The sequence below is a fragment of the Manis javanica genome, chromosome 10 (genome assembly GCF_040802235.1).
Source record: "Manis javanica isolate MJ-LG chromosome 10, MJ_LKY, whole genome shotgun sequence".
Lineage (NCBI taxonomy): Eukaryota > Metazoa > Chordata > Mammalia > Pholidota > Manidae > Manis > Manis javanica.
The window spans coordinates 3,525,257-3,553,154 of NC_133165.1; the positions used below are offsets into that span (position 1 = coordinate 3,525,257).

General features: G+C 58.4%; 2 protein-coding genes and 2 long non-coding RNA genes across 6 annotated transcripts; 1 reads left to right on the plus strand and 3 right to left on the minus strand.

Moving 5' to 3' along the window:
• The first annotated feature begins 1,904 nt into the window (after positions 1–1,904).
• On the plus strand, positions 1,905–10,264 carry ZSCAN10 (zinc finger and SCAN domain containing 10). Of its 3 annotated transcripts, XM_017656705.3 has the most exons (6): positions 1,905–2,491; positions 6,268–6,727; positions 6,933–7,200; positions 7,369–7,442; positions 7,608–7,665; positions 8,214–10,264. In XM_017656705.3, exons 2-6 carry the CDS (start codon positions 6,308–6,310, stop codon positions 9,767–9,769), a joined length of 2,376 nt encoding a protein of 791 aa, XP_017512194.3. In that variant the 5' UTR covers positions 1,905–2,491; positions 6,268–6,307; the 3' UTR covers positions 9,770–10,264. The 3 variants fall into 3 exon arrangements, with proteins under 3 accessions (XP_017512194.3, XP_073070734.1, XP_017512196.3); XM_073214633.1 differs by lacking the exon at positions 1,905–2,491 and having other exon boundaries at positions 5,657–6,727; XM_017656707.3 differs by lacking the exons at positions 1,905–2,491; positions 6,933–7,200 and having other exon boundaries at positions 6,274–6,727; positions 7,378–7,442.
• Positions 10,265–10,749: 485 nt separating this feature from the next.
• On the minus strand, positions 10,750–13,496 carry LOC140843957 (uncharacterized). The gene is made up of 2 exons (XR_012121933.1): positions 13,309–13,496; positions 10,750–11,701 (listed from the first exon to the last, which is right to left on the minus strand). It is a non-coding gene; the product is annotated as an uncharacterized lncRNA (long non-coding RNA).
• Positions 13,497–13,910: 414 nt separating this feature from the next.
• LOC118973568 (uncharacterized) lies at positions 13,911–15,578 on the minus strand. The gene is made up of 3 exons (XR_012121758.1): positions 15,469–15,578; positions 15,314–15,371; positions 13,911–13,968 (listed from the first exon to the last, which is right to left on the minus strand). It is a non-coding gene; the product is annotated as an uncharacterized lncRNA (long non-coding RNA).
• Positions 15,579–17,358: 1,780 nt separating this feature from the next.
• MMP25 (matrix metallopeptidase 25) lies at positions 17,359–27,526 on the minus strand. The gene is made up of 10 exons (XM_037024526.2): positions 26,875–27,526; positions 26,384–26,516; positions 24,757–24,892; positions 24,355–24,647; positions 20,041–20,217; positions 19,878–19,962; positions 19,638–19,720; positions 19,232–19,384; positions 18,908–19,165; positions 17,359–18,818 (listed from the first exon to the last, which is right to left on the minus strand). Exons 1-10 carry the CDS (start codon positions 26,962–26,964, stop codon positions 18,547–18,549), a joined length of 1,680 nt encoding a protein of 559 aa, XP_036880421.1. The 5' UTR covers positions 26,965–27,526; the 3' UTR covers positions 17,359–18,546.
• Between the last annotated feature and the right edge of the window lie 372 nt (positions 27,527–27,898).

A 27,898-nucleotide genomic window follows, 5' to 3' on the forward strand; every position in this document is an offset into this window, starting at 1 on the left:
GCTCTCAGTGCGGCGTGGGGCCATGCAGAGCGTGCAGCAGCAGGGAGAGGATCTGCTCGACGCACATGCCAAAGGCACACAGATAGCGGCGAATGGCAAAGCTGAGCCTGTGTGGGGTCATGGCAACAGGGACAGGTGTTATTAATGCAGTTCAGAGACGAGCGTGTAAGCTGCTGCATTGACCAGAGTTCGTTAATAACATCGTGGAAATAGGGTTTTCAATAGTCACCCTTCCCAGAGCCGTAGAAGGATCTCTCTTGCTCTGAATCATTCTAAACGGAGGAATCCTATGGACATGGAAAATAGGGGAAATTTTGTCTTGCTTTGGGATCTCTGGAGAGACAGCAGGCAGATGAAGACGCCACAGCCAGGAACGACAGGCGCTCCTGCCGATCTGGCTGATACTAGATATTAACATTTTTCACATTTAATAAATGATTGTTTATTTTTTTAAGACACCAACTACTTAAAAAAATCTAAGACAACAGCTACAATAGTTCGGTATGCATTTTCAAAATAATTTTAGGAGATACTGAAATATACCCCAAACAGAATTATATTAAAAATTTCCCTTTTGGGGGTGTGTTTATCGCTTACTAAATGGAGATAAGTAACAATCCAGCAACTTCACAGGAGTTTTTACCTGGTAGTGGATATCACTCTGGGGGAGGGCAGTGTATTTTCAAAGAACAGGGAGAATCTGATGGGACTTAAGGGTTCATTAAACCTTTTTTTTCCTGTAAAGTACCTTGAATTGATCAAAGAAATCAAAGGAAACGCTGCTTCACCTGGTCCTGTATGACTGTTAGCCTTATGGGGTTTGCTGCCCCCCCACAACCTTCCACTTAGCACTTTGTCCCTGAGGGCAGGGACAGTGCCTGAGCACAAGAGGAAACAAGTGTTTTCCCAATGAATGGTGCGTGCAGGCCGCGGGCCGGAGTAGGGATATTAAGGCAAGGGTTTAGGGCGCAGGTTTAGGGAAAAAGGGGACCAAACCTAGTGACTTTCTGCCTGGATGCTACTTTTGGTGGTTGCGTCAAGCTGGTCCCTGCCTTTCTGACATATTTCCAAGAAAGGTGTCACCCCTGAGTTGGAGGCCCTCGCAGTCCGGGGTACCCGCCAACACCGAGCCTTCCCACGCGGTGGCACTCCGGACGCTCCAGGACCCAGGCACCGAGACCCCCAGGGCGGAACCTTACCGGACACGCCCGGTTCCTGCGATGCTCCCGCACCGCCTCCGTACAGGGCCCAGCTCCCAGCTCCCAAGGCCTAGGCACGGTCATGTTTTCGAAGGCCACAGCCATAGAGGCGAAGGTCAGTCGGGCGGTAGGGGCAGGGACGGCAGTGCGGCGAGGCGAGGCCCGTGGGAACCCAGGCCTGGGGGGTCCCTAGGTGCCTCCGCCCCTCCGCTGCGCCGCCCAGTGGGGGAGGCCGCGCCCTGGCATGGGCTTGCGGCCCGGGAGAGCGCCCCGCTAGACAGTGAAAACCAAGGAGATGAGCACAGCCGTTAGGTGCAGGGAGACGGCGACCCTGCGGAGCCAGCGCGGTCGCAGGGTCTGGCCCCAACGCTCCGACGCGCCTGGGCGGAGGGGCGGCCATCCCCGACCGCCGGCCACCGGGCGGGTGGCCCCCGCTCCCCGGGACAGGTGGTGCCGCGGGAGTGCCCACAGGCCCTGAACGCCGAGGGGCACTGCAGATCCCCCGAGGAAAGTGCTCTCCCCGCTGCGGCCGGAAGCACGACCCACAGGCACCTCGGAGCGAAGGGAAGGGCTTGACTTTGGCCTCAGAGTTGAGCTCAAGGCCAGTGGTGGGGTCAGGTCTCCCCCCACCCCAGGAGACCCTGCTTCGTCACTGGTAAAGCTGGGACAAAAGGCACCTGGCAGGGTTCTGGGGGGGGGGGGATTTAGGGTGGCAATGTGGAAGATGCCCTCTCTTGCCCACAAAACACGATCCTCTTCAGTTCTGTTCTTAGCATCACCACAGTTTGCTAGACACCCTGCATGGAAGCCCGAGGCCAGGCCTTTTCCTCCTGCCCACCTCAGCCCCCACAGCTGCTCCCGGCTCACAGCAGGCCCTTAGCAAAGATTTGTCGGCTGAATGAAGCAGCCTGGCTCACAGCGGGCATTTTTATATGGCTGCATTTGTTCCCCCAAAAAGTAGTACAGGCAGACCCCCTCCCCCAAGGGGCACAGGGCCGGTCCTGATTAGGAGGCGGCAGTTCTTGGAGGCGTGGTTAGGCTCATTCGCTGTCCCAGGCTGGAATCTGCCCTGGCTGCAGTCTTTACGTCTCTGGCCCCGCCTTCTCCCCAGCGCGCTCCCGGGAGGTTAAGGGTTAACTCTGAGAAGCCCCCTCATTACCTGGATGGGACGAGGGCAGGGCATTTCCTGTTCCATTTTCCTGGAGCCCTTCCCCAGGCTGTCCGAGGCTGACTCTGCTCCTGGGATCCTCAGAACCCCCAGCGCCTCCACCTCTGGAGTGGGACCCCAAGTGGTGAGTTTCAGGGGGGCCTGGGGTGCAAGCTGCCTGGACAGATATAAGGGGTTCATAACAGCTTGGAAAGAGAATGGGGACCCCAGGCCTCAGCGGTGGGTTGGGGGATTAGGAGATTGAAAGAAAGTCTTGGGAGACAGTGGATGGGCCATGCTGGGGAGTTCAGTGCCAGGCCTGTGGCTGTGGGGGCATCACAGGACTTCTGCGAAGTGGCCTTGCTGAACTCACTGGTGAGGGGAAGGGAAGGTCCACGTGCCCCCAGGTGGAATGACCGGCCTCGTGGACTCAGCCCAGCACTAGGAAACAGCCTGGCTGACAAAGACAAGCAGCTCAGGCCCCTACCAGCTGTGCCCAGGGGGAAAGGGAGAGTTCCCGGGATGGGCCCCGCACTGGGCGCTCCTGGTGTCTGGGTGGGTCTCTTCGCTGCATTTCCAACCTGCGCCTCCGCACCTCGCTAGGCTCCAGATTGAGCTGGTCGAGTACTGGAGGGCGGCCGGAGAGCCTCCCCTCCCCCCACCTCCCCCCCACAGATGTGCATATTAACAGAGCTTTTGTCCTGGAGACGTGGGGGAGGGAGAGGCTCTGTAAAGCCCGCTTCCCCCTGAATTCCACCTCCTGCAAACCTTTTGGTGGTACATCACCTGGCCGTGCTTGCGTGTGTCTAGACCTGAGGACTGAGATGGGGAAGCCCCTTACTGTTTCTAATTCACACCCTAGTGTTCTGGCTACGATTAGGCAAATCGCGCTGGGTGGGAGGGAATTGGTTCCTTTTCTGTTTCTGAGCCTTTGCGCGGTCAGGGTCGGTGCTTCACATTGCAGCACAACTTGGCCCCGCCTGGTAAGACCCTGAGCAAGTCACCCACCCTCTCATAGCATGGTCTTTGCACTTGTGAAATGGAGAAATTATAATTTGCAGCGTGGGCTGGAGTGGGATTAAGCCACCCGAAGCAGAGAGCTCGTTCAGATTGGCCCTCAGTACCAGCCGTCCGCTACTACAGGGTCATATGTGAATTATTTTGCTCAAGCTACCAAAACACAGCGAATCAAAAACCCGTTTTCTTGAGCATTTATCACAGACCTTGTCTGCACCCGACATTTCTGCATGCATTCCTCAGTAATCACCACTGCGAGGCGGCCATTGTCACCCTCCTTTTGTTATTTCTAGTAACATACGTTGAGGTCACTTCAAGTGCTGGGTGAAGTTAGGAACAACTTCCTACTCACAGACCAAGAAGAGAAACACCCTCCGCCGTGGTTGGGGCACAGCATGACTCTGGGCAGGGACAGGGGTGGCTGCTGTGTTACGGATTCCCAGAGGAGAGGGGCCAATGGGCAGGAGCCAGTGTACGATCAGATGCCGGAGTGCAGGAGATGCTGGAAGGGGAGGTGCTGGGGGAGGGACAGAGGGTCCGGAAGAGGGGGCGCAGGCTAGAGAGACGGGGGCGGGCCTGCTCAGGTAGTCGGGATGTGGGCCTGGGTCTGTTTTAGCATCACCCCTCCTGAGGTGGAAGGTGCTAGGCGCCAGGCTTAAAAACCAGGTTTTCTCTGTTCTACCACACCCCACTCCCCCAACCTGAAAAGGAGGTTCAGAGAACTTACAGCCGGGTATAAAGGGGGCTTAACAAACTGCCCAAAGCTCTTTACCTGGCCCCGTGGCTAAGGCTGGGTGACCTCCTCGTGCAAATGTCTGTTCCTCTGAGCCTTGGTGTTCTCAGCTGTAAAATGGGTCAGTGACGGGCCTGTTAGCTGTGGTCACTGGTGCGATGGCCCAGTAATAACGAGCTGCCTATTGGTCACAGCTCTGCCCGCCCACCCACCAGGTGTTGCCAGCTCTCCTTTTAGGTGGTGAGAAGGCTTTCTTCCCACCTGCCTGCCTCGGAGGTCCAAGGAGTCGGGTGGGGGCGCAGGTTTGGAAGAAGCTCGTTTGTAGCCCTGAGGCTGGAGAGCCGGGCAGACAGAGATGCTGGAACTTGGGTTTCCATATTCATAAAGTAACTCCTGCCTGAATTAAAATATAACAATGCCTCAACCCTCTAGACCGAAAGAATAGGCCTGTTCAGAACAATGTGAGCCTTCTGGGTTCTGCTAAAGGACTAAATTGAGTCCCTTGTGTGTGGGGCTGAACTTGAGGCAGAGCTGCTCCAAAAAGGAAGGGGTAGCCCCCCCGCCAGAACCCTTTGGGGAGGGGGACTAGAGTGGGCTGGAAAGGGAGTGGAGGTGGTTGTGGGAACTGTGGAACCAGTGCCCCCTGGTGGCCAGTTAGAAACACTGTTTATTGCTAGTTAGACTCAGGGTTGGGACGGACACCTTCCAGAGGGGTAGACCAAGGAAGAATCCAGAATTTTAAAAAATTTGCAAAGCAAAGAAAATGACTGCCTCTCCTACTCATCACCCAGCTCACTAGGACGCACCTACCAGAGGCCCCTGAAGAGGGCAAGGCCACTGGCGTGCCTTGGGGACACATGTTACAAGCTCTGCCAATTGTAAGCCCTAGCCTCGCACTGGGGACCCAGCTCCTCTGCTCATCGGGGATGGAACCCAGGGAGGTGAGGAGATTGGAACAGCAGATGGGAGCTCAGCCCTGCACCGGTCAGCTTGGTGCCTTCGGCCTTCGCTGCTGAGAGCTACAAAGTGATGTCAGCATGTCTGGTCAAGGGGAGATCACACGCATGAACTTCCCGCCCAGCCACTTTATCTTTAAAATTCTCAAACTTCCAAGGAGGTTGACAAAGCATCGCGCACCCCTCCCCCATCTTCCAGTTGCTGTAATTTTGCCACATCTGCCTTGTTGACTCATAAATGTGGCTGAGTCCTCACACCCCCTCCACTTCCAAACCCGCCAACACCTTGTAAGAATAAAGACATTTCCTGCATACCACAAAACTGGGATCCCAGCTCAGAAATTAAGTCATCTCCATTATCACCTAGGAGCCATAGTCAGATTTCCCCAACTGACCCCAAAATACCTTTTAGTGCCTTTTTTTTTTAAACCAAGATCCAGCCAGTCAAGGTACCTGCAATCGGTGGGCTGTTTCCTTGGAGCAGTGCGCCCCCTGCAGGCACATTGGTTTCACCACAGGCGCTGAGAACCTGGCCCGCTGTTTCACCGAATGTCTTGGCTGCGGGGCTTATTGATTTCCTAGAGGGCTCATTTGACTTGTTTTCTTTTTTATTTTATTTTTTTAAATTTGACATGTAACACTGTGAATTTAAGACATAGCGCTTTACTTTGATACATTTACATATTGCAACATGATTGGGAGGTCCTGGTGTTCACCACAGTTAAGTAACAATAGCACAGTATTCCTGTCCCTATTCATCACAGCATGCATTAGGCCTTATTCACTACTTGTAACAAGTTTGCACACTGCAACACCGTCACTCTTACCCCCACCCACCAGCTTGTTCTTAGTCCTTGCTGCCCTTTAAACTGGAAGTTAGGTCTAAAGGTCAGATTGGATTGCAACAGAACATTTTTTGGCAAGGACCCGTCTTTGGCCGTGCCATGTACTCCCTGTGGTATGACATCAAGAGGCAGAGAAAGCCAGTCTGCCCTTAGAGATGCCAGCTTTGATCACAGGGGTACAGTGATGTGAAGTGTTAAATGCTGCAGGAGGGAATGGTAGTCCTGAACTCGCAGTCAGCTCTGCCTTCTGGTGTGTTGGTCAGGCTGAGCTCAGCCTGGGGTTGTCCTGCCCCCTGAGCCATTGCCCTGGACCAGTGCCAGAAACAATTCCTCCAGAGGTCACATCTTTAGGCATTTCTTAACACCACAGGTGTGAAGGAGAGGGAGAGACCCGAGAGTGGACCAGCTGCATGAGGCATCCCCCAGGGTCCAGGATGCTTGCAGAACCCATCCCGGCTGCACAGGAGCCCGAGCAGCTTGGAGCAGTCAAACTGGAAGAGGAGGAAGCTGCAGGCCAAGAGGACCCCAGGCGGCCAGAGGCCAGGCCCCGGCCCGAGGTGGCTCACCAACTCTTCAGATGCTTCCAGTATCAGGAGGACATGGGGCCAAGGGCGTCCCTGAGCCGGCTCCAGGAGCTCTGTGCCCACTGGCTGCGGCCAGCTCTGCACACCAAGAAGCAGATCCTGGAGCTGCTGGTGCTGGAGCAGTTCCTGAGCGTGCTGCCCCCTCACCTCCTGGCTCGGCTACAAGGCCAGCAGCTCAGGGACGGCGAGGAGGTTGTCCTACTGCTGGAGGGCGTCCAGAGGGAGTCCACCAGTGTGGGGCCGCTGGTAAGAGGGTGGCAGACAGGTGGGAAGACAGGGACTTTACCGCCCCACTAACAAGTCCCTGACATTCCACTTTTCTCCCTCCACCAGTGCTTCGCCCTCCTGAGTCCTTCCCAGGCTGACTCTCACTGTCCTCAGGCCCATTTCCCTTGGGAGGCGGTACAACCTGGATTCCCCCCATTGCCTAACATGGATGTGTTTTGAACAGGATTTTAGTTTTAATGCTGGCAAGAACTGTGCCCGTGCAGACATCACCTTGGAGCAACAGGGGGGCACTTCCCAGGTCTCCAACCACAGCCCCAAAAAGGAAGTGCCCTTGGAAGGGCCACCAGCTCTGGAACCATCAAAGGAGCTGCCACCATGCCAGCCAGGGCCCTCCAAGCCTGATGACCCAGGGACCTGGAGACATTCCCCAGGTTCAAAGCAGCCACTGAGCCCTTGTCCCACCAGGACATTCCAGGTCCTGCAAGAGAGTGGTGAGGAGCTGGTGCCCAAGGAGGTGGGAAAAGAACCGGGCAGCCATCCTAGATGACAGGGATGGGAGAGCCCGGAAGTCCCTCATGAGGCCCTGGCGATGGATGAGGTGCTGTGTGGCCGGCCCCATGGTAAGGCTGGCTTCTAACAGCTCCTCCTTTCCCCCCCAGTGCTGACAGCCCCCCAGGGCCCCGTGCTGTGGTTGGAGGAGAACTCCCGAGATCAGGAGCTGGCTGCTGTGCTGGTGAGCTGGGCTCTGGGGCGTTCTCGTGCCTGGGTGTCCTCTGTCTCTGCTCTTGAACAAACCCATGTCTGCCTTCATTTAAGACCTGAAAGCTCTTTGTCCCCCTCAGGTCACTGAGCCCTATTCCTTACTCACCGAGAGTCTCTCCACCCCTCTCTGTTATAGGAGTCCCTGACCTTTGAAGATGCCCCAGTGAAAAAGGCTTGGCCTGTGCACCCTCTAGGTAAGAGGCCTTTCCTGAGCTTATCACCACTGCAGGCTCTTTGTGCATCAGGAATGGTCCCTGAAGCTCCAGACTTTACCTTACCCTGTGGCCTCTGGCTGAAAATGGGCTAATTTCATGAGGTCATATCTGTTTATCTACATTATGTATGTATGTGCACACACACAGACACATACATGCATAGATCTTAAAGGCCTGTTGTGTCTGGTCTAACCGACCCAGTTGACTGATGTTTAACTATGTGGTGGTGGGAGTGCTTGATGATGGGGTGGGGTTTCCATTTGGGGGACTGACAAGCTTCTGGCCCAAGATAGTGGTGACAGTTGCACAACATTGTGAACATACCCAATGGCCCTGCATTGTACACTTTAAAATATTACAGTGGCAAGTTGGATGTCATTTCTTTTTTTACCCCCACTCCCTGCCCACCCACCAGCTTTGCAGGATCCAAAGGATTTCTTTCCCACTTGCAGGTAATGAGGTTCTGGCTGTTCTTAGGAGCCCCTTGGAATAGGCCTAACTGCCCCTGTTTTTTGCTGCTTTCCCAGGATTTGGAAGCAGAACCCCTGAGGAGGAGGTTAAAGAAGAAGAGCCCAAAGGGGTTACCTGGCCCGTTGTCATCTCAGCAGAGTCTGGAGTCCATAGTCCCAGCGTGGCAGAAGAGCCCCAGGGGCAGTCGCTGGGACGCAGCCCTGAGGTAGACGCCTCCGGTCGTGAAGGCGACGGCAGGAGTGACGTTCCACAGGTCAAAGTGGCCGGGGGGACCCCCCAACCGGAGCCGCAGATGGAGTTCATCTGCACAGAGTGCGGGGTGAGCTTCCGGCAGCTGGCCCGCCTGGCGGCACACCAGCTCCGCTCCCACCCAGGCACGCGCTCCTTCTCGTGCGAGCGCTGCGGCAAGAGCTTTGGCCGCAGCTCCATCCTCAAGCTGCATATGCGCACGCACACGGATGAGCGGCCGCACGCCTGCCACGTCTGCGGTCACCGCTTCCGCCAGAGCTCGCACCTGTGCAAGCACCTGCAGACGCACTCCGCCAAGCCCGCCTTCCTGTGCGCTGAGTGCGGCCAGGGCTTCCAGCACCGGGCCAAGCTCCTGCAGCACCTGCTGGCGCACGCCAAGACCGAGGGCACCAACACCAAGGACACCAAGACGGAGGCGAGTGAGCTGGCCGTCGTCCTGTGCTCCCACTGCGGCCAAACCTTCAAGCGACGCTCCAGCCTCAAGCGCCATCTGCGGATCCATGCCAAGGACAAGGGCCACCAGTGCTCTGAGTGCTTGGGCAGCCTGCGCCCAGGCCCCGAGAGCAGGCCCTACGTGTGCGGCGACTGCGGCAAGGCCTTCCGGCGGAGCGAGCACTTGGGGGCCCACCAGCGCGTGCACACAGGCGAGCGGCCTTTCTCCTGCCAGGTCTGCGGCCGCAGCTTCAGCCAGAGCTCCCAGCTGGTCTGCCACCAGCGCGTGCACACGGGCGAGAAGCCCTACAGCTGCACGCACTGCGGGAAGCGCTTCGTTCGTCGGGCGGGCCTCGCCCGCCACCTGCTCACCCATGGCGGCTCGAGGCCCCACCACTGCACCCAGTGCGGCAAGAGCTTCAGCCAGACGCAGGACCTCACCCGCCACCAGCGCAGCCACACCGGCGAGAAGCCCTGCCGCTGCAGCGAGTGTGGTGAGGGCTTCAGCCAGAGCGCCCACCTGGCGCGCCACCAACGCATCCACACGGGGGAGAAGCCCCACGCCTGCGACACCTGTGGCCACCGCTTCCGCAATAGCTCCAACCTGTCCCGCCACCGCCGCAGCCACACAGGCGAGCGACCCTATAGCTGTAAAACTTGCGGCCGGAGCTTCCGGCGCAATGCGCACCTGCAGCGGCACCTGGCCACCCACGGGGGAACTGGGAACCAGGCCGTGTCCGGGCAGGCCGAGCCCCCCCAGGAGTGCCGGGAGTGCGGCAAGAGCTTCAGCCGCAGCTGCAACCTGCTGCGGCACATGCTGGTCCACACGGGTGCCAGGCCCTACTCATGCCCGCAGTGCGGTCGCAGCTTCAGCCGCAACTCGCACCTGCTGCGCCACCTGAGAACCCACGCCCGGGAGACCCTGTACTAGCTTCGCGCGCATGCGCCGGCCCTGTGCATATCCCCCGCATCCCCTGACCCCACCCCTCCCTTTGGCTCCAGCAGCCCTGCCTGTTAGCTCTGCCCCACCCCAGAGGCATCTCCTCCTGGCCATGGGAATGTATTTCAAAATGCCCGAGGTAAAACAGCCTTCTTGAAAGTGGTCCCCCTTTATTTTTTTGAGTTCACGAAAATGCCACTTGTTAACTCTCCCTCCACTGTATCACAGGGCGCCCTTCTTCCCATCCTAGCACCTTCAATAGGCTAGATGCCAGCAGGCCTGGGGGAGTGTCCCCATCCCAAAAAGGCCCGGACTTGGGGTGTGACAGGGTTGTCATCTCAGAGCCTGCTATGGGTAAAGCCGAGGAATTTCACCCCGCAATTTTTTCTTCGGGAGTCTACCCCTGATCTGGGCCGTCCAATACGATATCCTCTAGCTGTAGGTAGCTTTTTAAATGTACATGAATTAAAATGGAATTAAAGTCAAAACCCCAGATTCTGATCATGCGAAACGTCTCGGTTTGGAATATTGATAACTAACGCAAATTGAAAATGTCAGCTGCTGAAATGACACCCGCCTGCAGCCTCCCGACTGTCAGCTGGGGAGTCCTGAGCACCACAGCCCTCGGAACTTGAGGTGACCGTGGCGCACTGCCCCACCCTCCTCCAGCAGGCAGTCTTGGCTGGCCGCCTGCTCCGGTGGACGGATTTATTTAAATCATGTGACTTAAAAGAAGTTAACTTATCCACTGAGGATTAAGGGGCTCAGGAGATCCAACCCCATGTCTGGGGAAAGTAGAGGAGGTTCTGGGTGGGAAAGGCTCTGAGCTTGAGGGAGGTCCAGCCCTCTTGGGATTGGAAGACAGGTACAGAGAGTCACCAGATGCCACAGAACAAATTAGACTCAGGGAAGAAAATTTACCAGAGGAAAGATCACCAAAGAGATTGAGTGTGAGGAGCCGGGAGAACCTACAGCATTTAAAGGCTTTATTATTTCGTGAGCACCTCCTGTGTACTCAGGGATGTGCCAAGTTACTGAGAGCAATAAAAGGAAGAGGCAGCCTTGAAAGAATAGGGGGAAAGGCATGCCAGGCAGAGGGAACAGCATGTTCAAGGGCACTGAGATGAGAGGAGCTTGGAAGTTAGCTGGAGAATATTCCCTGGTGTGGGGACATCTGTGGAGGCCCTGATGATGCAGACAGGGCCTTGGAAGCCAGGGTAATGGCTTGGAAGCTTATTAATGGAAAACGGAGGATTTGAGATGGAGTTACTTAACTTTTAATGAATCATCTTTCCCTTGGCTGCTGGATGGATATAGTTTGAAAGGGGCAAGATTGGGGAGACCAGCGAGGTAGATGTTAAATAGTTGTCCACACTTGAGTTGATGGTGACCCCAAGGGTGCAGTGGGGTCACAAAAGCCACTGCTGACTCCAGCACAGGATGGAGGGAGACAGAGCTGGAGGTCTGACATGGCCACTTGTGAAATGCAGGGCACAGCCTGAAAGAACGTGGATGCTGACTGGGAGGTGAGGCATGGATATGGCCAAAGAGAAACGAAGGCTGCGTCAGGACCTGGCAGGCGGCGGCCCCTCAAGCCAGGAACTCAGGCCCGAGGTGGGCCTTTCGGGGTAAAAGGCTGGCAAGGGGTCGCCTCCAGGAGGGTGTCTCCCTGAGGCCGCCTGGCTGTCACTCTTCTCTGCAAAAGGAGCTCCCACACTGGGCTGCTTCCTCCTTCGGGAAGGAAGGGGGCAGGGCTGGTAGGAGGAGGCCCCTCTCCCCAGCCCCTTTCCTCTGGGGCAGGAGTTGAGAGCAAGCAGTGCCCCTTGGGATGGTCGTGGCCATGGTCCTACCGTTGCCTCCTGCTGGCCCCAGCGGGATGGGCTTTCTAAGAATCAAGAGTTTGTTCCTTTGATCCAAAAATGTCTAAAGAAGTGCAGACAAGGGAGTGAGATGCTGACCCACGGAAATGAGGAAATGTCCCCAGTCCTTGAGGCCTCCTGGCTCTCACCCCCTCTCCAAATGCCCGTCACAATCCCTTGTCCTCCTCCCCAGACAGCAGGCCTGCCCTGCAGTACAGATCTGGGAGCTTTCCCTCTGCTTGTGGGTTCCCACCGCCCCCTGCCCCGCCCCCAGCAGGCTCGGGCCCACCCAGCCCTCCTCTCCGCTGGCTCAGCTCTCAGCTGCACAAACTGGTCTGCGCCTCTGCAGGAGGCAGGAAGCCAGAGGGCAGGACAGGGTGGAGCTTGTGTGTGCTGGGGGTAGGATCTGGCCTCAGATATGCCGAGCAGGACCTTGCTCTGGGCCCTCCCGGAAATCTCCGGCATCTGCAAGCTGAGGGGCCCCAGGCTGGAGATCTGCCTCCTCCACCTCCCTACTGGGCCTTCCGACCTGGCCAAGATAGGGGTGCACCCTCCCTGCCCGCTCTGCCCAGTTCCAGGCCTCTAAGTTCGGAGAACGACCAAGGAGGTTCAGAGGGCACAGTGCAGCTCAAGTGATGAAGGCCAGAAAGGGAAGTCAGAAAAAGAAAAAGGGCCAAAGCCACCCAGGCCTGGCTCCCTGCCACCCAGGAAGAAGCATTTATTGAGCACCAACTGTACCAGGCCTCACAGCAAATCCATAACCACTTGTGACCAGTGTCCCATTTGCAGATTAGAAAGGTCAGGTGGCTTGTCCCTGCTCCCCCAGAGCTTGACTCCACCTGACACACAGCCCCTGTAACCACAGGCCACCCTACCTGGTGTCAGCTTCTCTTAAGAAACCACAGCCGTGGCCATAGGTCAGACTGGAAAAGGAACCCAGGCAGGGAGGGCTTGGCGAGACCTGGATGATACCCCCAGACAGCTGTGCCACTGAGGAACAGAAACTTCAGTGCGTGGCCGACGGCCTCCAACAAACTGCAAGGCCTGCAGGCCGGCAGCCACCTTCTGCAGCCAGGCCAGGGCATTCCACCACCTCTGCAGCAGCTTTTGAAATGACCTCAGGACCCAATCCCAAAAGGTGTCCCCGGCTCTCGCGCTGCCAGCCCCTCAGGTTCCTGGGCACCAGTGCTCTGGACTCTGTGACAAATTTCCTGCTTCGTTTTATCAAGTAAGGGAATGGATTCCTGCACAGATGGGGCATGCAGCCCCGGGTCCTGACCCTGGCCAGGCCTCCAAGCCCTCATGAGAGTCTGGGAGACTGACACCCACACATGGAAACTGCCCGTGCTCCTGCCAACAGCTCCATGCACACAAGGACTTTTCCCGGAGGCTCAGCCCCTCAGTTCCCCTCTGTGCCAGAAACCACAGGGGCTGATGTTCGCTGATTGGCGTCTGAGCTCAGCATCAGGCTCCCAGGCTCACCATGTGCAGAACTGAGGGCAGGGCTCTGGTGACTGTGTGCTGGGTGGGGAGGCCTGTGGCTAGAAGGCTGCCACCTCCCGAGCTCCCTGGGGTGCCCCTCCACTCCCTGCTCGGCAGGCTGTGTGCACGCACAGCGGTACCAAAATCCAGGGAGAAGCGGTAGGGGAAGCCAGGTGGGCTGAGACTCACCAGGCCGTTCTGACACTCACGATGCGGGTGGTCCAGCAAGGTCCTGCTGATGCTCTCCTGGGAAAGGCGGGTCAGGGCTCCAGACCCACCCCTGCTGCTGCAGTCTGAGTCCCTGCTGGGGCCCCCACGGGTCCCAGGTGAGTCACGGGGGAGCCAGGAGCGCAGACTCAACAATCTGGCCACGTGGAGTCCTGGAGACAAGTTTTGGAGGAGGGGCAAGGCCAAAACTCACCTTGAGCTTTGCCTGGGCTGCCTTCCCCTGGGGGCAGAAATCCTGAGTTTGCATCCCACCTCTCAGTCTCAGCCTTCTCCTCAGCTCACCCCTCCCGACTACTCGGTCTGGCCAGGTGCCAGGGGGCCTGGGGTCTGACATCCCTGCTCTGTCATCATGTGCCCTATGTGGCTCCTCCCCCATCTCCCTGGGCTTCCGTCCCCCAGCCCGTGCTCTCACTCAGGTGAGAGCTGGGAGGTGAGTGGGCTGCAAGGACTGGACCAGGGTAAGGAGTGAGCCCTCCCGAGGTGGCACCTTCTTCACGACCTGCAGCGTGAAACCACCCCGTCTGACCCAAACTGCAAAGCACGGGGGTGGGCGCGCAGACCCACCCGTTCTTTTTTTTTGTAGACCTCGTAGTTTATCCAAGAAGTCATTTACCAGCCTTGCTGTGAAGAGAGGGCAGAGCTGGGTCACGGCGGCCTGACCTTCCTCCCTCCGGGGCCCCAGGTGACCGGGAACCCCCTCAGCCCACACCACAGAGCCCAGGCCTCTCTCAGTCTCCCCAGCCCTACATGGGGAGCACTCAGGCCTATGTGACACACACGCACACACACACACACGGTGTGCAGGGTCAACTTTATTCCCATTTTCCTGACCCTCTGTGGCCTCGGGCTGCGTCCTTTCCCCTCTGAGGCGGTGACAGATGCAGTGGAGCCTGCAGAAGCTGCTCCTCCCAAATGCTGACCCTGAAGCCCACGCTCACTCCCCCCCCATATGAGGCTTGCCCAGCAGAAGATGCGCCATAGACTCCGTCCCAGGTCTCAGCCTCACGGCCCATCTGGTGCTACGCATGTGGCTTCTGGATCACTGGGCAGTCAGGGGCACTCCAGGGTATGCAGGGCCCCGGGCAAATATGTTGCAGGGCACTTGTCTATGCACTTGGAGTTGGCGATGGTACATGCTGCCAGCCCAATGTCACAAAAAATAGGACAAAAGAAATACCGTGCCAGCCCGTGGGAAGCAGCTGCTCACCAGGTCACCTTCCTGAACCTGGCCTGATGGCTGAGCCCTGAATCACTCCACAGCCCTATCACCATACATCCCAGAGTGCCCTGGGGCTGGGGTGGGAAAAATGGGAAGGTGGGGAGGCTGGAGGGTACCCCAAAAGGGAGGAAAAGACATTGAGGTCAGTGCCAAGTCCCGGGCTGCCAGTTAGGAGCCTCAGAGGACTTTTCAAACTTTCCAGGAAAGCATCGCCCACCCCCACCTGTCGGGTCTCCAGAGTATAAATAATGGGTCTCCTCGGACTGGTGTTTCTTCTGACCCTCCAGACCCACCATCCCCAGCTCCTCCCACAAACAAGTTAGGTCTAATTCCTAAAGGGACACCATGTCCCATAAAGCTTATTGTTCCTTGGAACCCCAGTACACACACCTCTCCTAACACACACACACTCAAAAGCACACACACAGAGAGCTGCCCCACCCCCATAATTTGCCTCCCAGACAGGAATTCTAGCCCCCTCACCAGGCCCTGTTTTATCAATTGAAGAGCTCAGATCAATATAAAACCATGGGGGCTATTTGTCAATAATTATTCAGACCAAATAATTATTTCAGGATGGCGATAGCAGAGTACTGGACCAACCAAGCTCAGGGCCATTATGAGACTGGGCTCTGGTGACAGGGAGAATGGAACAGGGCCAGGTACATGCAGAGGAATCGGGAGGCAGGGGGAGAGCGCTGGTGGGATGGGGGGACATGCAGCCGGGAAATGGGACCCCTCACTCACTGTCACTCCGTCTGACAGCAATGAGCTCATGACTGCTCAGGGTTCCTCGGGGTGCAGCCTGGTGGGAGGCACAAGTGTGAGGACAGATGTTCCGATGCAGCTTGCCCACCACCCGCAAGGCCCTTTGGCCACAGCTCCCTCCACGAGCCACTCACCTCTCAGATCCTCCCAGCACTGAGCCCTAGCTGGGGTTACTGCTGTGGCAGCGCGGGGAGACCAGCCCGTTTAAAGGAGAGGAGGAAGGGGAGGGGAGAGTAGGGCCTGCACTGGAGCCCAATGCAGGGCTCACACGTGTGTGTGTGTGTGTGTGTGTGTGTGTGTGTGTGTGTGTGTGTGTGTGTGTGTGTGAGACACACAGAGACAGAGGAACAAAATGTAAGGCACATTTCCTTGGTGAAATCTCAGTTGGGTTAGCTGGAGCTCAGCTAGTGTCTCCCTGCCCCCCTTAGGAGCCCCCTCAATAGTCTGAAACCCCCTTTACACACCTGGGGGTCCAGACCCTTCCCTGAGCCCACTGAATTTCAGGGTCGGAGAGGGAAGGGAGCTGCCCCTGCTTCAGCGGCAAGTCATGCATCTGGGCTTCCTTTCCAGAGCCTGGCTCCCTGAGCCACGCGGCCCTGGGCCCTCCGGCACTGTCTCCCAAAGTCCGCCGTCTGAAACCGTTTTGTGTTTCATGCAGACTGTGCCATTTTCTTCACAGCTTTGCTGAGATACAACTCATGTGCAATATAATTCACCCATTAAAGTGCACAATGCAGTGTGCAGAACTGTTCACCCATTAGCACAGTTTCAGATCATTTTAATCACCTCAAAAAGAAATTCCATACCCCTTAGCTAGCAACCCCCCGTGCCCACAGCGCCACCCCCACCAGGCCCAGACTTTCACTCTCAGTCTCTATGGATTCTCCTGCTGGACATTTCACATAAAGGCTCACATGCGACCTTTTGTGTCTGGCTTCCTGCCCTCAGCACTTCAGCATAGAGTTTCCAATTCACCCACATGGTAGCATGTCCCAGGGCTTCATCCCTTTCTGTGGCTGAATAATATGCCACTGTGTGGCTAGACCACATGTTGTTTATCCATTCTTCTATTGATAGACATTTGGGTTGTTTCCACCTTTTGGCTACTATGAATAATGCTGCTGTCAACATCCATGTGCAACTTTTGTGTGGATGTGTTTTCTTTCGTTTCTCTTGGGTATATACCTAAGAGTGGAATGGCTGGGTAATATCATATCATAACTTTATTTTCAACTTTTTGAGGAAATGCCCAACTATTTTCCAAAGCAACTGCACCATTTTATATCCCAGCAGCACGTGTAAAAGTTCCAATTTCTCCTCATTGACACTGTTACACCTTTTTGATTCTAGCCATTCTAGTGGATGTGAAACAGTTTCCCATTGTGGTTTTCATTTGCGCTTTCCTGTGACTTATCGTGGGGGGCATCTTTTTATGTGCTTATTGGCCATTTATCTTAGAGAACTGTGTCCTCTCATCTTTTGCCCATTTTTAAATCAGGTTATTTGCTATTTTATTATTAAGTTACATGGGTACTTTGTATATTCTGGATACAAGTCACTCGTCAAATGTATCATATGCAAATACTTTCTTCCATTCTGTGGGCTGTCTTTTCACTTTTTTGATGGTGTCCTTTGAAGCACCAAAGTTTACATTTTTGATGATGCGCCTGTAACCATTTTTTAAACAAAATTAATCAATTTGACATGGCATTTTTCTGTACTCGACTTGACAGGTTGTTAAAGACTGGAGAAGTTTCCATGGGGCAATGAAAGCAGCCTCCAGTTTCACACTGGACACCCTTCTCTGCACCCCCCTAAGTTATGGTTTCCTCCCTTTGCTTCCTCCTCCTGATCACTGTCCCTACCCCCCTCCCACCTCCACACCCCCCACCTCCACACCCCCCACCTCCACACCCCCTTGCAGCCTGGCAACTCTGGATCACAACTTCTGCAGAACAAAATAGTTCCGGTCTGGCAAGTTCCTGCCACCCCAGGTCCATTCGTGCTCAGAAGAAATGAAAAACTTTCTTTCCAGTTGTTTTTATTGTCTTTCTAGCTGGGACTGAGCTTTTAAAAGACAAGTTTCCCCCTCCTCATACTTCAAAAGGATCCTGACAGAGGCCCAGATTTCTGGTCTTCTGGCGGCTTAGAACTCCCAGGTCACAGGCTGGCTGAAGATGCCTGGCTGGTGCCCTCAGGCTGGTCTACGTGTTGGGGCCAGTGGCAGGGGGTGTCTGCTCCCTGGGACCACAGCCCACAGCTGAGCTCTGGGCAACGCCAAGGCTGGATGGCAACCCAAGAAGCGGCAGCTAAGTGCCTCCACTCATGGGCTGTGGACCCCTCTCCACCAAGGCCGTCAGCCTGGTTCTGTAGAAAACAGGAAGCTTGGCCCCCAGGAGGGAGAACATGGCAGACCCAGAAGAACTGCAAGGCAGAGATGGCGCCGTCCAGGCTCCCCTGCCCATCAGGGCCAAGATAGGTGATGCAGACTCTCGGCCCCACTCCCAGGGTGGGGAGTCAGGGTGAGGTTCCCTGGGTGATTCTGAGGTGGAATATTCCAGAAATGTGGTTCCAGAGACACTGATTCAGCTCCTGAATTCTGAGGGGTTTGGGGGTGAATGAGATGGCCCATGTTCCACCCCCTGAGTGCTGAGGAGGCAGGGACCCCAGATTGAGAGGGAACTCAGTCCACTGTTTTTCCACCAGCACTGAGGGGGGCCAAGTTCTCTTTGCAGGGTGGCGGACCATCCAGGGTGGAGGCAGCCCGAGGAGTTCTAAGGCTAGGAGAGTGTCGTATTGAATGGGAGCAGTTCTGCGTCAGCGTGGTGACCAGATACGAGGTCCACAGCCAGGTTGTGGACGGTCATCAGTGTGGCCCTGCTGTCACCCAGGACATGGGGCACCGGTGTTCCGGAGGGTCTCAGGGCAGGCCCGGGGTCCCCAGGCCCCTGTGGCATGGGCTGGGACATGGTGGAAGCAGCACAGGATGAGAAACATCTGGGAACTCAGAGCAGCGGCGGAGAAAGGGGCTGGGGTCCATTTCCCCGGTCAGGCCCATCCTCTGAAGCCCCAGACAGCCGAGAGCAGCTGTGTTGCGTGGGGCTGGGCAATAGGGGGTCACCCAGCTGGGCTCCGAGAAAGTCTAGCTGTTCCGGGAAAAGCCGAGGCCAGGCGGCAGAGCTCCGGGCCGCGCGGCCCACCCCCGCCGGGCCTCAGCGAGCAGCGGCGCCCCCCAGCAGCAGGGGCCCGAGGGCCAGCAGGAGGGGCCGCGCCGGCCGCCCCGCAGCCCGGCTGATCTCGCACTGACACTCGCAGGTCCCCGGCTGCGCGGTCGCTTTGGGGGGCCTGGGAGCGCGCGGGCCAGCGCTGGGCGCCGGGCAGTCCAGCCACGTGGGGCCCATGGGCTGCGGGGAGTCCGGCTCCGCCTTGACGCTGCCCTTGGGAAAGCGCCAGTAGTGGGCGCCCTTGAAGAAGTAGGTGTCACCTGCGGGGAAGGAGGCGCTCGCGGCTGCCCTGGCCCGCCTGCGCCCGCCCGCCGCGCCCCCGGGCCCCCGGCCTCCCCCGCCCTCCCACCTGTGTTGCTGACGGTGACGTCGTCGGGGGCGGCGGGCGCCCCTTCCCAGAGGCCCAGGTCGCGCGGGTAGCCGGGGTCGGCGCGCCCCGCCGCCTCGTCGAACCGCCAGTAGCGCTGGCCCCGGACCAAGTAGGTCTTCCCGTTCAGCGGCCACGAGAACACGGCGTCCACCTCCTCCCCCGGCGGCAGCCCCAGCTCCTCCAGCGGCCGCGGGGCGCCCTCCAGCCGCCGGTCCTGGAACACCCAGAACCGGGGGCCTGCCCCGGGGCCGCCGCGTGAGCCCCGCGCCCGCGCCCGCCGGCCCCGCCCCGGGCCCCACTCACCGCTGAAGAGGAGGATGCGGCCGTCCCGGGGCCTGGCGTAGGCGGCCTGGACGACCCGCACCTGCGCGGGCAGCCCCTCCCAGAAGCGGTGGAGCCGCGCGGGCCGGGGGGACACCAGCTGCCCTGAGGGCTGGAGGCGCCAGAACCAGGGGCCTGTGGGGGCGGAAGGCGCGGGCATGGGAGGCCTTCTCCCCGAGGGTGGGGGGTCGGGACGCAGTACCGGGTCCCCCCGACGGCCGGGGGGGGGGTCCGTCCATCTGGAACCAAGGGAGCCCGGCGGGCCTGGGACAGTCCCTGTTCCGGCACTGAAAGTGCCGCGTCCCGGGACACCCCACGGTCCAGTGGGCCACCCCAACCGGGAAGGAAGCCAGTTATGTGAGGTCAAAGGAGATCCGAAGGGACGCACCTTTGAAAAAGAAGATTTCGCCACGGATGTTGGCGATGGCGTCAAAGTTGCCTTCACACCGATTGGGGACAGGGAGGGGGGTGCTGTGGAGGCCAGGAGAGGAGGACAGAGGGCTCGAGTCTCCTGCCTCTCCATCCCGAGGACAGTCCCCCAAGGCAGGGACTCTAACCACGCTCATCTCACCCTGGAGGGCACAGAGGTTAGGGGCTCACCGAGGTCCCACGGCTGGAGGGGGCTCACCTGTCCGGGGGCAGGGCGGGGGGCGGCGGCGGGGGGGCCAGGGGTTTCCTTGTGGGCCTGTCAGATGGGCTGTGGGGCGCCTTCCCTGTGGAGAGAGTCAGAGAGGCCTGGGTTCCCTGACCCTGCGGCCTGGGCACAGGGCGAGCCCCCCCACTTTTTGTACCATAAAGCTGCTGCAGGCCTTCACGGTCATCCTGGGACAGGCGGTACTTGTCAGGGTTGCCCACTGGGCCCTGGTAAAAGGGCCTCATGATGGAGTCGGGCGCTGAGGAGTGGCCCAGGCCCAGGGCGTGGCCAAACTCATGGACGGCCACAGCGAACAGGTCTGTGCCCTCTCCATCTGGGGAGAGAGGCAGAGAGGGCTGGAGCCATGGCTCCCTAGAACCAGGAAAGGGGGCAGCCAGGAAGAGGGAGTGACAGCCAGGAGACCCTCAAAAAGTGGCCCCAGCCCGCTCCACCCAGACCCCTTCCTGAGCCATTTCATCCTTCTGGTATGCATTCACCTTGTCAGGAAATATTTCAGAGTGGTCTGGATTGGCAATGCTAGACCCGGGGGTAGAGGGCTGCAGAGACCCACAAAACAGGTTAGGGAGACTGCAGGCAGGACCGTAGGGACAGAGGGAAGGGCAGCCTTACACCAATATAGCCCCTGCCCCCAGGAAGGGAAGGCTGTGCATACAGAGACACCCTGGGGGAAGCAGGAGCTTGGGGGTGTAGGCAGGTCTCTAGAGGAAGCCCCAGCCCTTGGGGCACCCCTACCCCCCAGCTCCGGAGGCCAGGGGCCCCGCCCTCAGGAAACGTTTCTGGTCTCCTCAGGCTCAGCCCCCAAGACCTTCCCTCTGCTCCCACCTCCGTCCTTCCCCCAGAGCCACACCCCTCTGGTGCCTAGGACCCCTCTCCTCTGGCCCTTCCGCAGTTCCCCTCCCCCAGCCTCCTCCGACACAGCCCCAGCCAGCACTCTGCAACCACAGCCTGCTGGCCCCGTGCCCACCTCGCTCCCAGCCCCCTGGCCACAAAGGCCTCCTCCTTGGAGATGCAGCCGGGCGCCAGCAGTGAGTCTCCTCACACTCTTGGTTGCTGGCAGAACCCAGCCCCCAACTGATCCGCCTGCTGCCTTGCTTCTACTCCTGTGAGAGGCCAGAAGAGATGGAGGCAGAGAGCTGGTGAGAGGCCAGAAGAGACGGAGGCAGGGACAGCGAGAGGCAGGCAGTCCCCTGGGAGGTGTGGACTTCCCCAGATTTTGATCTACTTCATGGAAATCTCTAATTAGGGTCAGCAGTGCTGCAAGTGGGATCATTGGAAGTGACCTGGTGAACTGAAAAGCGGATCTCTGTGCCCCTCAGGCCCCTAGATGAGGATCTAAGAATGAAATGCATGAGTCTTAAGGAGAGTAGCAAACACCTGTCTTGCTTTGCTTCTCACAAACCCACCTTACAGGCCAGGAAACTGAGGCACAGAGATGTCAAGTTATACGCAAGAGCTGGGACTCTGGGGCCGAGTACTCTGGGTTTTCTTACTTCCCTGAGTCCCTTTTCTGAGAAACTGGAGGAAGTTTAGTGTCTAAATCAGGTAGCTGCTTTCCTCCCTTGCCCCCTCCCGGGCTCGCCGCTCCCCGGGTCACACCCCTTCCTGGCACACTTCTCACGCTATGTATGCAGCTGGCAAATTTCATAACTGTGCAGACCCAGGCCCTGAAGAGTCCGGCCCGCAGTCTGTGGGCGCCATCTCATCTCCGCCCCAGGACAGACAGACGCCGTGTTCTCTCCCCTGGGCTCCGGTTCCAGCCCATAACCTTTCAAGCTGCTCCCGGCCGCAGCCCCCAGCTCTTGAAAGACAGATGCTGACAAATTTCACATCCTATTTCATCAAGACAGGTCGTCCAGTCTACTGTGTAACTTCCTGTGCACAGGGACAGATAACTTCACCTCCCCCCATGCTCACCTCCTGCCTCCGGCCTTGCCCTCTGCTACGAGGCTGCCTCACTCACCCCCCCCCAGGACAGGGAGCATGCCCCACCCGTCCCCCCAACCCTGCATCCACCCCGCCTTCTTCCTCTTGCCTCATCCAGCGACCCTGCGTGCGCTGGATCCCCTCATTCTAAGACATCCCCAGGCCTGGCCCGCCCCCTTCCGCACCCCTCTTCTCGCCCAGCCAGTTCTCCAGTCAGTCTTCACTTCCTCAGCCCCTCTCACGCCTAACCCCACTGTGGTCTGGATTCTTCCCCCGCCCGCTGAGCCCGCAGGCACTGAGGTCACTTGGTCCCCAGATGACTGAATCCAGGCCCCGTAACTTACTGGCCCTGCCTGCGGCCTTGCCCACTGCTGGCCACTTCTTCCTTTGCTCTTGTTCTGTTCTGTTCCTTCTCCATTTCCTTGAGTGCTCGCCCCCCACCCCACCGCCACCTTCCCCTTTACTGTGGGCTCTCCTTGACCTTCTCCGCTTACCAACTCCGCTTACCAAGTATGGTGACTCTCAATATCTGCCACCAGGCCCAACCACAGCAGCTGGCAGAGAATGGAGTGCCGCTCCATGCCAGGCCCTGTGCTGACAGCTGTAGGCGAATCACTCATTTAACCCGCAAGCCCACACTGCCAGCAGGCACTACCACTATCCCCATTTCTCAGATGAAGAAACTGAGTACATTTAGGTCAAGGAACCTACACAAGTAGCAGGCAGAGGACCCTGGCTTAATAAATGCTGCATTCACAGCCTTGCCAAGTCCTCCACAGGGCCTACGTGCCCACGCTGTGGCTACCCCTCCCCAGAAAACGGCTCTCCCTCACCGCCCAGATTCAGCTCACAGCCAATGGCTGGTTGATAAGGGACCAGAGTTGCGGGGTCCCAGCCCACAGGCAGCACCAACTCAGTGGCGCTGTTGATGCTCCTGAGCTCCCAAGGGGGACAGGCCCCTCTCCAGCTGAGCCCACATCCTTGCTGAGCTTCTTTCCCCAGTCCTCTCCCGCTTCCCTTTTCCCTAAGAACGTGCCCCTGAGAAACTACTTGCACAAGAATTTCCATCTCAAGCCCCCTTCTGGGGAGGCTGAGCCAGGTTAGAGGAGCCCAGAGCAAGATTCTCGCCCACCTACACATTGCCTGCACTCAGCCGCCTGAACCCAGCCCTGCCTTCTGAGAGCCTGCCCTCCTCCTCCGACCTGCACTGGCAGGATGCCCTCCTTCAGGCACCCCACCCCAAAACAGTCGCTCCACCCTCCCCATCCCCTTTGCCCCCAGGGTCCAGTCAGATCCCATCTCTGCCCATCCTGACCACTGCCCTCCTCCCGCATCACCCACCATGGTCTCTCACCTGGACTTCCTGTCCCCCTGCCCCTCTTGCCCCTCACCACAGCCAGTGGTATTTCTAGAATGCAGAACCTTCCAGGCATCCCACTGCCTTCAGCATCCTGCTGCCCCACTCCTCCCGGTGCTCCCCAAGGCCCCTTGTGGTGTGAGTTGACGGGCCATCCTCTACAGTCTCCCTCCTGACCTATTTTGCCATCCGGCCCCAAATGTCCCAGGCTGTTTGTCACCCCCCTGCTGTCACCCTGAGCACCTTGGACTCAGCTAGCTCACCGGCTTGTGCTTCCTTATGTGGCCCACCCCCACCCTGTGCACTGTGTGTGTGTGTGTGTGTGTGTGTGTGTGTGTGTGTGTGTGTGTGTGTGTATGTGTAAATATATATAATGAACAAAGTCATCCCTTCCAGGAAGACCCCCTCACTCAAGAGCTTTGGGTTGGCCTTTCCTCTGAGCATCCACAGGCTCAAGGACTTCCTCTGCTGTGATTCCCTGTAATTGTGTCACCCTGTGTAGCAACTGCGGGTTATTCTTGTGACTCAGCTGCTGGACGGAGCTGTGTCTTGCCTCTCTCAGTACCCAGCCCCACCTCAAAGCTGAGCACCCGACAGACCTCTGTGATGGATAATTTTTTTTATCAGTTTGGCCAGACTATGGCGCCCTGTTGTTTGGTCAGACACCAGTCTAGATGATGTCACTGTGGAGGTTACTTTGCAGATGTGATTAACATCTACAATCAATTGACTGTAAGTAAAGCAGATTATGCTCCACATGGTGGGTGGGCCTCACCTAATCAGCTGAAGGTCGTAAAAGCAAAAACAGGTTTCCCAGAGAAGAAGGAATTCTCCCTTAAAATCACGGTCTAGAAATCCTGCCTGGGCTTCTGGTCTGCTGGCTTGTCCTGCAGATATTGGACTCAAGAGTGCAACATCAAATCTCACCTGAATTTTCAGGCTGCAGGCCTGCCCTACAAATTTTGAGCCTGCCAGACTCCACAAACCCATGAGCCAATTCCTTAAAATAAGTCATTATACACACACACACGTACACACACACAACCTACTGGGTTCTGTTTTTCTGGAGAAGCCCAACTGATACAGCCTACATCAATAAATGTATTTAAATGCAATTCTTAAGGATAGACAAACTTAGGAGAGGACCTCCCAGGAGAGGGGAGATGGTACCTTTTGACCCAAAAGTCCAGGTCTCCTCATCATCGAAGTGAGTGTCCCCAGAGATGGAGTGCTCTCCGGGGAAGAAGGCATGGGCTAGGGTGCCCCCCTGCCCGTCGAAGGGGTAACTGTCCTGGTGGTACGCCCGGGCAAAGTCGATGAGGATGTCAGGCTCTGCTGGGCCCTGAGAACCCGCCTCCTGGAATTTGAGGCCTGACTCAATGCCCCAGGTGGCCAAGGCATGGTACATGAGGGTCCGCACTGTCTCCTGGCTCAGGGCTGAGCTCTGGGGGAAGGAGTGTACCCTGGAGAGAGAGGAGCAGGGAGAAGGGTGGCCAGGGAGACAGAAAGCAGCCCCTCAGAGCTGGGCCCAGCCCGCAGCCCGGGGGTGGAGGGGTGGGCACCAGGATCCACCTCCATGTCAGGGTTCGCTTCTTCCACACGCTACCACTCAGAGCATATCTGCGGCGACGCCTGACCAGCCCTGCCACGCCCAGCACGTCGGGCAGGGAGCAGCGGGGCTTATTCATGGTGGCCACCGTCACTGGGTCTGTGAGAGAGGTTGTAAGAGAGGCGGATCAGCAGTAAGACATCTGCCCTAGTCATGGTACCAGAGAATGATCTACATGGGGAAACCGAGGCTTGGGGATTAAAACAACTTGCCTAAGGAAGCCCCTGGAATTGAACCCAGGCTGTCGGGTTCTGGAAGCCAGCCCATATCAAACTACCACACTGACCTGGGTGGTGTCACCCTCTGCACCTGGCCCTGGACAGACTGGCTGCCTCTAGGTGGTGCTCAGAATCTCAGGCCAGGATCTGGGGTCCTGCTTCCCTGAGCCCCAGAGGCTGGACTCAGGAGAAAGGAGCCCTGGGGTGCAGTGAGAACTGTCTTTGTGGCTGTAACTCCTTGGAGGGTGCCCGTGCCTCCCACCCTAGCTCCTAAACCCCCCTCACATCCAGAAAAAGTCCAAAGTTGCCAGGTCTCTGGTCTCTGGGCTAGATCTGCCTAGAACCCCCTCTCCTAGCTCAGGTCCAATCCCAGCTGACTCCTTATCTTCAAATGAAGGTCAAACCACACCTCATTGGTCCAAATGACAGAGTAATTGAGCACTTACAGACTGCAGGCCCTGCTTGGCAGGGGACAGGACAGAGGAAAGTCCCACCTTCCCCCACAGTGAGCTAGGATCCCTCCGGTTCCCCCTTCCTCCACATTAAACCAGAGCTTCTCAGCTCTTCCTCCAACCCATGCACCCTGGATTCTACCACTTCTCATCACATCCCTTATCTATACACTATGACTGCTCCTCCCTGTTTCTGGGCTCCCCACCCTCCATTCCCCATCAGCAACCAAAGGAAGCTTAAGCTGCAAGTCATATCAAGCTGTCTCCCTCCTTCAAATCCTCCCATGGTTTCTAATCACGCTTGGAATCAAATCCAAACACTTTTCAAGCACCCTCCCCACCCCTGCTCACCATGTGTCCCTTGCCCAGCTCCTCACTCTCCCTTTCATCATGGACACACAAGCCTGTGTCCACCACAGGGCCTTCGCACTTGCCTGGGACACTCTTCTCCCACATCTTCCCATGGCTGGCTTCTACTCTTTGTGTCCTATGAGTTATGTGAGTCATATGAACAATTTTAAACTTACACAACACCATTCAGAGGGGCCCTTCCCTGACCACACCAGACCCTTAATACCAGTAGCACTTTATTTTCTTTGAAACATGGACCACTATCTGAAATCACCCTGCATGTTTCTGTTCTTGATCCATGTGTGTGTTCCTCTCTATGAGAGCAGGGACCTTATATACTTTGTTCACTACTCTTCCAGAAGAGCCTGAAATAGCCTGACGTGCAAGAAATAAATACTCAGTAAATATTTACTGAAAGAGGAATGCCTGGGACCCTCTCTGGTTGGGATCCAAGATCAGTCTTTTCACAGCTCCTGTGATTTGGGTGCATGCTGAGGTTTAGAAACGGCTGGATAATGATCAGGCGAGGTGCAGAGGCTGGGCTGGGGAAGTGGTTGGGGGCTACCTACCCAGGAGGCCCGTTTCAGGCAGCCCAGCAAACCTCTGCATGACCTTGATCGCATCCCGCAGCTTTGCAGGGCTCTGCAGCTGGGCTTGGGCGGGGTGGGGCGGCGGCAGGTAGCCGTAGCGGGTCAGCCAGTCCTAGACCAGAGGAGCGAACAGGTGAGGTGGGAAGGGTGGGAGGGATGGGACGCTCCCCTCCCACCACCGTCGGGGAGGTGGCGTCCCCACCTCTCGCCAGGCACCCGGGGCCCCCCAGCCCCGAGTGCCCGCCTGCCGCTCCTCTCAAGGTCCCGGCCCTCCAGCCCCGGGTTTCCTCTGGACCCAACAGTCCTGGTCCCCACCTCCCCATCCCAGCCCCTTTCCAGATCCTCAGATCCGGGCCCCAGATCTGACGGGTCCAAGAATCCCGATGCCCAGACCCTGTGCGCAGGCACTTTGGACATCCGAACGAGCCGGCAGCCTCCCCCGGGCGGCGCCTGGGGACCCTGGCACTCACCACGCCCAGGCGCACGTCCTGCGCCGAGGGCTCCGGGGAGCACACGGGCGGCGGCAGCAGCGGGAGCACCAGCGCCAGGAGCCGGAGCATGGCGCGCTCCTCCAAGAAGCGGCGGGGCTCCGGGGGCCTGACCGGGCCGCCCTGGGCCCTGGGGAGGAGGGCCGGGCGCGGGGCGGGAGGGGCGGGCAGGAGGATGCGGCCGCGCCGGGGCCGGGGCCCTGGGAGGCAGGATGCGGGGGCACGGCGGCGTCCCACGGAGGAAGGCCGGGGCCTGCGGGGTGGGGACCCCGGGAGGGGCGAGGTCCGGACTCGCGCGCTGGGCAGCCTCTCGGTCCCGGGCCGGTGTGGCAGCCCCGCGCGGCGCGGGCGGCGCCCTCCCTCGAGGCGGGGCGGGGCGGGCGCACCGGATGAGCGGGGACTGCGCAGTGGGGCAGGCGGCGCGATTTTGGGGCGTCCCGCGGATCGGGGTGGGCCGGGCGCGGGGGCGAGAGCTCCAGTGCCGAGTTTCCCCTCCCAGAGCCCGGCTCGCTTCTGCTTTCCCGAGGCGCGCGCCCCGGCGGCCCTGCACGGGCTGCCCTCCCCCGCCTCCTTCCCGGAGTCCAGGCTCCCGGCAGCGCGGCGGGCGCCCCCTCCTCCGCGCGCGCCCCGCGCGCGCCCCCCAGGCGCGGGCTAGCGTCCGCCGCGCCCAGACCCCAGGGCTGCCGATCCCGCGGCCCCTCTGCCCCGGGCCGGGGAGGAGAGGCCGGAGGGTGTCCCGGAGCAGGTCCCGAGCCGGCGGGCGCAGGCCCAGAGGCCGGGCAGCTGGGGAAGGAGGGGGCGAGTGGCCTGGGGGCTCCCGGCGGGGCGGGGGGACAGCGCGCGTGGGCGCAACTGCGGGCCGGTGTGCCCGTAGACCACTAAACAGGGAGCAGGACTGGCGAGCGAGAGACGCAGACCAAAACCCTGATATCCGGCGAGTCTGGTCGGACTGCCGTAACCCAAGCCCTCGGGCCGGGCGCGGGAAACAGGACCTTTACTTTCTCAC